Genomic DNA, 11,677 nt, shown 5'->3' with positions numbered 1-11,677 from the left:
AAAAATAACTTTACTTTGTACATGGAGATATTCTTATACCCACAATATTGCATATAATTTGTACCAATAAGTTAATAACAAAATTGAATGCTGGAAGGGAAAACAAGCCATACTACCTGGGTTGAGATCTGAAAGGAGCCGCCAATCCAACACTTTATCCAGTTTTTACAAAATGTATCAAAAACTAAAAATCTAGTAACAATGAATTTTTTTCTATTTAAACTATTATTATTATTATTTGTGGAAAGAGTGAGAGAAGTTTTTTAATTTTTTTTTTCACTATTTCTAATGGTCTTTGAAAGTTTCTTGATACACTTTCACCAGACTGCATTAGGGTTCTGATAGTACTCATAGGTGACAAAAGGACTGCTCGCTCTATTTATTAGAGACATATTTAATTGATTTATTATTTACTTTTCCTTTTTTAACAATAACATCTACCAATTACAACTGTTTTTAGCAATTGAAACATATAACTATAATAAATTTTAATTAATTTGATAATGCTTGTAAACAAAACTACTGGGTTCGTGCTAAAATGTAGGCTTACTATGATAAAATCTAATATACAAATATTTCTTATTATTAAGGTTAAGAATTAATTGCTTGTGAACATTTATAATAGTATATCCTGCATCTGTACATTACATAAATTTGCGTATCATTAAATATCTGTTACAAACAATTATTCATGCTTTATTATTAAATTTTGATTATGATATTGAGAATATATTAGTTATAAATAAAATTATAAAATTAATGCTGTAATCATACTCATAAGCAATTATACTCTCCACTATCATAGTTTACTTGCATCATAGTAGATTTTATTGATCATGATATGATTTGAAGAAGTAAGCCAATAATTCCATGTACACAACTGCTAAAAGTAAGAGAAAAATGACATAATTAGCTATATTATAATGAATATATTACAACTTTATGAAAGTCAATAAATTTCTTCTGAGAAATTTTTACGAAGTGAATTTTTTCTTGCCGTTAGTGCAAAAATGAAAGCCAGGTAGACTAGTAAACTACATAGGTTGGTTTCATTAAAATTAAATTTTATTGTAAAGATATTCAAAATTTAATAATCAGCTAAACTAGATTATTCTTTTTCTGTGAATTAAATTAATGAATTAATTTTTTAGTAATTATATACAGATTTAATAAAGGTACTGACGTCGAGATATTTTAGCTCCTTCCATTTTATATTCGTTAATCTCAGCATCTTTTTTTGCCAATAAATTAAATAACATTTTTTCTCTCGCTTGTAGCTCTTCAATCATTTGAATTAATGGAAAAGTTAAATGTTGACAAAGCTGTTAACAGAATAATTATATAAATTTATATATGTATATATATAAATAACATAATCAATCAAGATATTTTAATGAATTTTTTCAACAAAACCCATAAATAAAATCAGCTCACCGTCACAATCAATGTATAAATAAATATTTTATTTAGATCTATGTATAATTATACGTTATACAGATCATATCAGGAATGAGTATGTATGCTACTCCATAGATAAAAAAGACCACCCCAGAGCTGCCTGGACGGATCAAGGAAATCTACCTTTGTTAGAGCAGTACCACAAAATATAAACTGGTTATAAAAAAGTCTGAGTAGAGTCTTTATTAATACATAAAAATAACAAAAATATTGATTTAAATAAATAACATTCTAGAACGAATTAATGAAAATTATTTGAACACCTTAAACAAAAATTTCAGATTTTATATATTTTTTTGAAATATATCAGCAGAATATTATTGATAATATAAACAAAAAAAAAATTTCATTTTGTATAAATTGGTGGAAAGGTTTTTTAAATGGCTCAATAATTTATCAAATATCATAATGGAGGTATGATTAAGGGCCTTTCTTATATGATGAAAAATAATGTTTACATGTTAGTAGTTTCTTTGTTTGGTTTGCTAAAATAGAATATTGATAATTTTTTAGTTATACAGAAAGATTATTGTGAGAGGTGCTTGTAAAACTGATGCTGATTCAAAACATCAAAATAAACAAAAAAAAAATTCAGGTGTACAACAAATGCCCTCGCTTCATTTTTCTTGTTTCCACCATTTTGAGTTTTTTCAATAAAAATCTGTATTATAAAAACAGACTGAGTTATTTTAATGAAATTTGATGTATATGTTTCCAAAACATCTACAAAATAATAAGTTCAAAATTTTACTTCTGAAAATTCTGAAATGGTGACCATTTAATTCTTTTAATTACAAATAGTTCCATAAGTATTAGTTTTATTAGATTAATTAGTAAATATTTTAGCTCTGTAAATATTACATTTTTATTAGATAACTTATTAAGCTTTCCATTATAAACAAAATTATACCTCATTTGTTCAAATCAATTGTTAAACAGCTGAGATAGGGCTGAAATTATTTGAATGGATCTTAAAAATTGTGCTGTCTACAATTTTGTGCCTGTTTTCATTTCCTTCACTAACTGAAATAAAATAACAATTTCTATTATTGTTATTATTATAACAATAATAGAATAACAATATACAAGAAGACACCTCCCTTTTATATGCCATCTTTTTTTATTTACTAAGATGATACATACTTTTAAATTATGATTTGACTGTCCTATTTTTTGTATCTTGCAAACATATTTTAATTTTTTTTAATAAGTCCTGAATGATAATATTATATTTCAGATTGTTATATATAAACATAATAAAAATTTAAGAATTTAAAACCGTAGTGTTTTATCAAGATGCTTCAAAATGGTTTGATTTTGTTGCAGACAAGTTTAATTTAATCATCCGATGAAAATTTATCAAGTCTAGAAATTTCTTGTTATGATTATATTAATAGACTAGTAAGCCTTATACATAAGCCTTATACATTATACATAAGCTTATGTATATGCTTTTCAGCTTATGTATAATGTTAGCTTATGCTATAATGTCTCTTTGAAAAGCACAATGAAATAGTTGTGTCTTCTCTTGTTTAAAGTCAAATAGTTATGACCCAACTAGAGAATGATTTTTGATTGCTAATGTATAATTTTCTAGTCTTTCAAAGTAATTTAAAAGACTTCACTAATTTCAGTGGTGGACAAGCTTTGAGCTTATGTTGTGAATTAATTCATCAAGCAAAAAAAAAAAAAAAAAAATTCAGGTGTAGTTACATTAATATCATTTGCAAAGAAGATAACAATGAATGATTTGAGATTTTAGATAATCATTCATTAATAAATAATAAGAACAAGGAAGTTAGGTTATTTTTGTGTACCACATGTTAAAACATTTTATTATTCCTGATTTTCTGATTTTGAGAAAGACTGAAACGTTGGTGTTTTTCTTTAGTTTGAAAATTTTTCTATTTTTTTTTTTTTTAAATCAATCGGACTAACACTCATAAAAATGTTGTGTACCTGAGTTGGCTATTAAAAGTGATAGAAAAAAAGAAGTTGTTACTAAAAGCAATTTGTTATAACTGTAAAAAATCAACATTAATTTTGTTTTCAGAATAGTGAATAATGTTTAATAACAGAATTAATAAAATCATGTCTTTTTTTTATTTTTTTACCTTTTCAGGAGTAGTGAGAGTGAGGATGAACTGAAACTTGAAAATGATATCTTTCAAGTACGAGATGAAATTCAGCGTAAGTTGATTTCCAGTTTTTAAAAGTTCTTTCTTAATTTGTAATTGTTTCGGATCTATTAATTCAAATGTTCTTTTAATAAGTATAACTGGTTCAGCTTCATAAAGTGGATTCATTTCCTACAAAAAGAAATAATAAATTAAAAATAACTAAAATAACATTTTACAGGAATTATCCCCACTTCATACATTTTTTGGTTGAATGGTTAAAAATTATTATTGTTCTAAATGATGTCTAATGACATTTAAGTAAACATATACATAGAGGGGGAAGTCAGATTTCTGATTACAGTTCACTTGATTTCAAACTACATGCAAGTTTTAAATTTATTTATTGTGGGGAAGAGAGTCTCAAAGTCTTGAATAATTACTAATAATTAAGGAAGAGTCGTGATGTCTCATGCTGCAGCTGCATGTATTTAGTTGACTATGTGTAGTTCTAAATGTATACTTTTTAAATCGCGCTTAAATGAGATTTCTGCTTATTTCTTTCTTTGTAACTGGTATTTATTCATTCGAAAATCTCAAAAGGCCATGAAATTGAAATTTTTGCCAGTAATCAAACCTGGGAATTTCATTGTAGCAAAAATGGAAACTTGAGAGGATGAGGAATAGTATGAATATGTTGAATCCAATTTGAGTTAGTTGATCTGCAGTAAAAAAAAACAGTATGTAGGAAGCATCTCTATACCAACCAATAGGGCTTACATATAGGCACTGTGGAACTGCCTATATATATATATATATATATATATATGTGTGTGTGTGTGTGTGTGTGTGTGTGTTTGAGTCCTTTTTTCTTTATACTTATACAATATATAATCCTTAAGCTTAATGTAAGTAACCATCTCCCAATTTATGAAAAAGATACAAAAATCTTTATATGGAACTATGCGCTTCACAGTTCCAGTGGTGTGGTGTTTGGGTGTTGTGCGCATGAGAGAGAGAGAGAGAGAGAGAGAGAGATGTAATACAAAAGTATATGAAAGGAGTTGTTTATTTATTATAGGCTATAATGATATGATTTTCTTTGATATGATGTAATTATTTACAAAGATTATTTCTAAATACCACATATGCACCAACAACTAATATTCTTTTGAGCTTTGTAGGCCTACAAAACTACAAAATAAAACCATTAAATTGTACAAAAAAATACATATATGAATAAAGTGTTAAAGAAACTTGAATAAAAGTAATGCAATTATAATCATTATTAAATTTATTATAAAAAAAACTATGAATATTACAGAGATATTAAGTTTGTACTATAATAAACATAAAATTAATTTAATTAATTAAAATGTTAATTTGTACTGTATTTTATAAATGTAAAACATAAAATGATTTCATACAAGATAATTTATATAGTAGCTCAAATAATAAATTACAGTAGAATAAATAAATAAAAGATGAAATAAACAATAATTAAATGACAAATTTAAATAAATAAATAATAACAAAATTAAATGAATGTGGTAGAATAAACAGCAATAAATACAAGAAATATCATTTGGAGGTATTATTTTTGTAGCAACCAGTAGCAAGTGTTCTGCATGCTGGGTTATAAGGGTGGTGTTGACCAGGCAAGTAGAGGCAGCTTGTAGGGAGATTTGTATACACTTTAGATTTATGTAAAATAATTATATATTTTAATCGATTTTTTTCTATGATTACATATTTTTAATTTAAATAGATTTACACATCAGTAATCAACATAAAATTGTTACTTGTTATCTATAAAATGAAAATACAAAATATAATTACTTACCTTACATCTTTCAAGTATTTGCTCCTCTGTTAATATTTCTGACCAAACTTTGCTGAAATCTGACAAAAGTATATCATATTTATTTTCAGTAACTGATGTTCGTATTATGAAATCTTTGTCATCAATCATAATTCTTTTCCACATTTTCTACACGACCAATATTATTTAAAACTGCACTCGAAACCGATAGTTCTTATAAATAGCGGTAGATGGTAGTACGACAAATATATTTATATATATATTGAGTGCGGTTCTGTTCCGTTATACCAAATATTTTCGGTTAAACGTCCTTCTTTTGGTTAATAAAAATACATCTATATGGTTACTATGTATTATTATCAAGGTATGTAGTTTAAATTGCGAACAGAATTTATGTTTACGTAAAAGCATTCACTAATTGTATTTCTGATAGGAATGATCTGCATAGAAAACTACGAGTATTCGATTGCCTTCACCAATACAAATCGTTCATTATGTACTCTAGTGTTAGTTTGTGTTTTACTGTACGAAAAACTTAAAGCAAGTTTGATTTATTGTGTACTTATTTCATTTAATTAAATGTTTATTCTTGTTAGTGTAACCTAAGTGATTTCAACGTTAACGAGGTTATGTTTTTAAATTTTACACTACTTTGATTCCATACTCCAATCTGTAATTTTTTAATTATGTAAAAAACGTTAAGAAAATATTTTATAAATTATTTATTGTATACGTAAAGTTTTCGCTGAAAATTGGTTTGTTAACCGCATTCAGACACCAGTATCGCGTATTGTACTCAAGTATACGAAGACTACGTTATTCAAAAGAACACGTTTATACGTCATTAAACTTATGAAATAATTACTATTTGAAAAAGGATTTTTTTTTGCTATCATCTATAATGGGTGTTGTTATTTTTTAATTAACCCTTTTGAAATTTAATACAATTTTGTTTTTGTATTTTGATTGTATTTAGTCCTTTGATGTGCAATAAAAATCTCTTGGTAGCAGCACATTGCCTTAAGGAATGTGCTTTTATCCCCGTTTCAAAGTAATGTCAGTGTCATAGAAGACAGATAATTGAACGTCCTAATAATGTGGGAAGATAACTTGTCAGCTGGTAAACAGTTTTAATTAATTAGGTTTTAAAACAAACGTAATGAGATGTAGCATTTTTTTACTGTACATAACGGTCTAATATATTATACAGCCGAAATTTAAAAACGAGGGAGTGGCCATGGGGTTAATGAATTAATTCACACCGGAATTTGTAAGATTCTCGTATTTTTTAGGTGTAAATCATAAATATTGTTGGTTCACCGCCTGTTATGTCAAAACGTGCTGCTTGTATTTATGTAGATTGCCAATCGTTTTTTCTGCAGTTAATAAATTTTAGTGTTTATATGTAGTTTTACAACTTGGAATTTTATTTTGTTGAAAATGTTTGTGTAGTTGAAATATTGAAGCTTTTGTTAATACTGTGTGTGAGCTGCAGATAGTTATTTGAGATGTGGTTTAATATTATATTTATATGATGCAAGTATACATATATTCATTCAGCTCTTGATAAACCCTTGATCTGTAGTCATTTATCTTATGTATACATTTTGTTTGTTATGTCATTCCCTTATGAAACAATTTACCTCTCATTATTTCTGATGTGTTACCTTATTTTTTCCACTAATCTTCATTTGAATTATCTTTATATTTTTACTTTGAGAAACGTGTTTGTTTTTGTTTATTTATATTGCCCTCAATTCTTGTGTCTTAATTTAATTATTTTTTGATATTGTAAATTTTTTGTAATTATGAATAATGTGTTGGTTTACCTATGGTTATAATTATTAAATTCCTATAAAAATTTTATGTATTTATTGATTTTCTCATAACTTTAAAGTGCAATTTATCCTTTTTGTAATTATGCTAACATTAAATTAATTTTTACTGCCCTCTGTAAGTATAATTATTTAATGTATTCTTTCTTTAAATGTAGCCTGGTTACTTTGAGTTAATGTTATTACTTTTTTTTTGTTGAGTTTTTCGTATGCCCTTTGTTAAGATTTAGTGAATTTGTCAGTTTATCATGTATCAATCTATTTGTTTATTCTATTTATCATGTTCCTTATTAACATTTATTTTGTATATATGAAAACATGATTGTGGTGGTTAATGAAAAATAGTAGATCTTTAATATAGTAATCCATCCTTAAAAATGAATTATTGCATGCTTTTTTTTGTACATACATAGTTAAGAATTATGTAGTAGATTGGTGTTTACATACTATATTGGTGTTTATTAATTATCTTCAATGTGTGCATTTGTATGCTCCTGTTATTTGTGTGCTCTTGAGTAACATTCTGATGCCAGCTTATTGGAGTGAATATTATCTTATTTAGTTAATACATTTTACTTGCTTCTATAAACACAGTTACTATTCTATTATTTTTAGCTGTCATTAACTGAAATTTGTGACTCACTGCTCTGTTTTTTCATTATTTGATTCTTTAGAATAGAATCTTTGTTTTAATACTTTGTGCTATTTTTAATTGGAGTCATTTAAAATATTTTACAGGAACCGTTGATCCCAATAGGGAGTCCGGTTTAGGAAGTGATTCTGACAATATGGCAGAATTGGCAGCGTTGTTAAATACTGAAATACCAGAAGGTCAGAATAGCTTATCGGACAGCCATACAAATTTAGAAAGAGTTGCTGAATATTGCGAAGGAAATTATTTTCAAGTACGTTTTCTAATTAAACTATTAGTTTTATTTATGTTACTTTACTTCATAGTTCAGTTTGTGTAAATTATATTGTGTGTTTGTTATGTGTAGTTTGTTAGTTACCTGAGTTATTGTGGTTACTGTTATTAATACTGCTGATTGTTTAAAAGCTAGGGCCCACTTAAAACCATATGCTTTTCTTCTCAGGAGCATTTATTGTATAAAGCCAGTTCCAGTGCCTATGCCAGAGAGGGTAATTTCAAACAAAACTATCATGAGCTGAATCATCATGAGCTATTCAGCAAATAAGAAATTGGTCTGTCCATAAAGAATTCAAAATTAAAAAAAGTACCCCTTTTGTGTCATCCTTCTTTTGCTGCATAGTTCTATGAATTCTTTAGCAACTCTTATGACATATTTTTTTTATCTTGAGTGACATTGTTTTTACTTTTCTTGAGAAGTGTTTTGAAAAACAATATGACAAATCTTTTTTTTCCCAAATTCTGTTTAATACTTTTGCAGAGATCTCTTCTTTTGTAGAAGAGATTTTTTTTATATAAAGATAATTTAAAACTTGAACTATAGATGTTAAGTATTGGTTATCAATATAAAATAAATATCTCTGTTATTTATTAAAGTAGAGATATAAAAAAATTATGAAATTCATGAACTATTTTACTAATATGATTCCAGGAAGTGTTTCAACAGAAGAAAATTAAAAATTTGCTGGGAGCTTTGTATTAAGATGTATGGTGGAGTGTGTTGAGAAGGATAAGTGCCAGAATAACATGTTAGTATGTATATACTATGTCAGTAAATTAAAATCTCTATTATTTACCATGGCATGATAACAAGTCATGCCGTACATAGTCATCGGAAAACAAAAAATATAAAAATAATTATACAGAGTGACTTACGGGAAACTGACAGTTTTCAAATGAGCATTACAAAGTTAATTTACAAAATAATATTATTTTATTGTTACACAAATAAAGGTAAAAACATTCTGTTTTATTAAAAATAATCATTTTATGAAAATTATTACACTCATGTGGTGGTCATCCATTTTAATGTAGATTTCCAGCCTCTTTAGAAAATCATCCTTATCTCGCATCAACATGTCTTGTTCAGTCAACTGCACCTCTTCCATAATTGCATCTTTCAAGTTTATTAAATTACTGGGTTTGTGAGCATAAACACGTTCATTCAAATATCTCCATATGAAATAGTCACAGGAGGACAAATCTAGTGATCTTGGCGGCCATAGTAAGTTACCAAAATGGGAAATCAGCTAGCCATGAAACATGTTTCTCACAATTACCATTGATGTGCAGGCAGTGTACGCTATGGCACCATCCTGTTGGAAATAAATGTTTCTCATGTTTAATCCTTGCCTCTGTAGTTCTGGTCCAAGAAATGTATTCAATATATGTACAAAGTGTTGTGAGTTCACTGTCAATGTAACGCCATTTTAGTAAAATTTTCTTCACACAATCACGGCTCATGTTGTTCTCGTGCATGTCTGCGTGCAGGTCGACTTTGACTCCTGTTTAATGCTGCTCTCACTCTGGCAATGTTTTTGGGCATCCTTATGGTTCTTGGAGGGCCTGGTGGCTTTTTCTTTGTTATTGTTCCTGTTGTTCTGAACGCCTCAATCCACCTTAACAACATGTTTTTGCATGGAACTGTGCCATTCCGATGTTGTTGAAGTGATGACAAAAGATCCGCTGTGTTGTGACAATAGACTAATTATTTTGAATATAAGTATCGTACATGAAAACATGATACTGTATCGTTCACTTCTCCATTGTGACTGTAATGGTAGGCCATGCTCAATTGAATTACTTAACCTCAATCTCCCCATCACCTGTAACAAAAATGCACTGGCTGTTCAAAAAAAATTCGTTTCCTGTAAGTCACATTGTACATACACGGGGTCTGTTCGAGAAAATAACCAAACTTTATTTTATTAATCTTTGTTATTAATTTTACAGATTATCGGTCTTTGTCCCCTTCAAAGAACTGCTGTCTCCCATTCACACGCTTTTCCCAGCAGTGTTTCGATTTGGAGAAGCAGTACTAGATAGCTTCATTTGAAATAGCCTTTAATCTTCGTGATGAATTTCCTTTGATGTCATCAGTAGTCTCAAAACAGCATCCTTTCTCACTGATTTTAATCGGAAATGAAAAGAAATCGCTAGGAGCCAGGTCTGGTGAGTAGGGAGGCTAAGGGAGGACAGTCATCTGATTTTTGGGAAAAAACTGACGAATTGACAAAGCTGAGTGTGCAGGCGCATTGTCATGGTGAAGGAAATTTTACATCGTATCCTTACTCTTTTTTTCTTGAAAATCGAACATTATAAAAATCACTACTAACACTTAAACTTGTTGCATTCAAATAATAATCGCACGAAAACTAAAGTAGATATCGACAATCCAAGAACATGTGGTTACAGAGGAGGTTATGCAAAACAGTGCTGTCAACTGCATGTCGCTAAATATCTCTTGTGTTTATTAAAAATATTCAGTTATTTTCTAAACAGACCTCGTAGATGCACACGCACGTATGCGTGCTTCTGAGTATTGATTTTATTTGGTTTATAATTATTTTGATGATGATTTGTAGTTAAGAAATAAAATTATTTGTTTTTTATTTATTAACTAATTATTTTTCATAAGCCAAGAAATATTAATAGGCTATAGTAGTTACAGATGACCGCTTCTACACGACAGCCAATCAGAGCGCAGCATTCTGATCACATGACTAAGCCACTCGCACTTTATTTTAGAGAACAATTTACATATTATGCAGCCTTGTAGGCAAATTCACATTTTCACACTTTTGCGAGCGTCATTAACGATTCTTTAACGGGATTCCCTAATCTTTTACAACGGTCTGATTCTTGGAATCCCCCATCTTGCGTTTGTAATGTGTTTATTATAGACTGTCGATGACGTCAGGGAATTCTTATTGTATACAGCTGTTAAGTGTTCACTATAATAAATGTTAAATAAAATTAAAAAAACGCGACCTTGATAATAAATTTATCTGTACGTAGGTCATTCATTATACAGACAGACCGGTCGAACCAAAACCCTTGCCGTTACGTTCAGTTTCATCTAGTGTTCGCTTTCCTTCCACGATATGCATTTGTATTTGGATATTATCATTTGCGCTATTCTCATCCCCTTCTGCCCTGTAAAATCTTTATCGCCCAAGTTAATAAGACCGACTTTAATTTCACCTCGGTAATCAGCATCGACCGTGCCCGGCGAATTCACAATGTAATGCCATAGCTCATCGCCATATCCGACTTAGGTCTTATTTGTGCTTCGTACTTTTTAGGCGACGTATATCGTTGCCTAAATAATCGCAATGCCGGTTGCGATTATTTTTATTTCACCGGTTTTGAAAATCGTTTCGATTGTTGAAATTAAATCTAAACCGGCGCTTTGTTCGGTAGCATATTTAGGAAAATCAACGAAATTATTCAATTTCTTAATTTTAAAAACTTCCATTTCCAAATATTTATACTGAAAAAGAAATAAATACAAAAC

The 11,677-nt window shown here is 28.6% G+C and overlaps 2 protein-coding genes across 3 annotated transcripts in view; one reads left to right on the top strand and one right to left on the bottom strand.

The window, feature by feature from the left end:
* Window positions 1-19: 19 nt before the first annotated feature.
* Window positions 20-5,673, bottom strand: LOC142319379 (non-homologous end-joining factor 1-like). 2 transcript variants are annotated; one of them, XM_075356602.1, is made up of 4 exons: window positions 5,419-5,673; window positions 3,573-3,767; window positions 1,184-1,322; window positions 20-883 (listed from the first exon to the last, which is right to left on the bottom strand). In XM_075356602.1, the coding sequence occupies exons 1-4, from the start codon at window positions 5,560-5,562 to the stop codon at window positions 828-830; spliced, it is 534 nt and encodes a 177-aa protein (XP_075212717.1). In that variant the 5' UTR covers window positions 5,563-5,673; the 3' UTR covers window positions 20-827. The 2 variants fall into 2 exon arrangements, with proteins under 2 accessions (XP_075212717.1, XP_075212718.1); XM_075356603.1 differs by having other exon boundaries at window positions 20-880.
* Window positions 5,632-11,677, top strand: part of LOC142319994 (abl interactor 2-like) — a 44,729-nt gene continuing 38,683 nt past the window's right edge. The window contains exons 1-2 of the mRNA XM_075357674.1: window positions 5,632-5,761; window positions 7,971-8,137. Coding sequence (XP_075213789.1) covers window positions 5,737-5,761; window positions 7,971-8,137 — 192 coding nt within the window. The 5' untranslated portion in view covers window positions 5,632-5,736. The remainder of the gene's footprint in view (window positions 5,762-7,970; window positions 8,138-11,677) is intronic.

Source organism: Lycorma delicatula, chromosome 2, assembly GCF_047948215.1.
Source record: "Lycorma delicatula isolate Av1 chromosome 2, ASM4794821v1, whole genome shotgun sequence".
Classification (NCBI taxonomy): domain Eukaryota; kingdom Metazoa; phylum Arthropoda; class Insecta; order Hemiptera; family Fulgoridae; genus Lycorma; species Lycorma delicatula.
This window is presented reverse-complemented; position numbering and strand designations above follow the sequence as displayed.

Excerpts from the sequence above, each read along its gene's own strand:
- LOC142319379 (XM_075356602.1), bottom strand. The coding sequence starts at position 5,562 with ATGTGGAAAAGAATTATGATTGATGACAAAGATTTCATAATACGAACA. Across the intron at positions 3,768-5,418 it reads AAATACTTGAAAGATGTAAG|GAAATGAATCCACTTTATGA; the intron begins GTAAGTAATTAT and ends TTCTTTTTGTAG. Across the intron at positions 884-1,183 it reads AGGAGCTAAAATATCTCGAC|CAGTTGTGTACATGGAATTA; the intron begins GTCAGTACCTTT and ends TCTTACTTTTAG.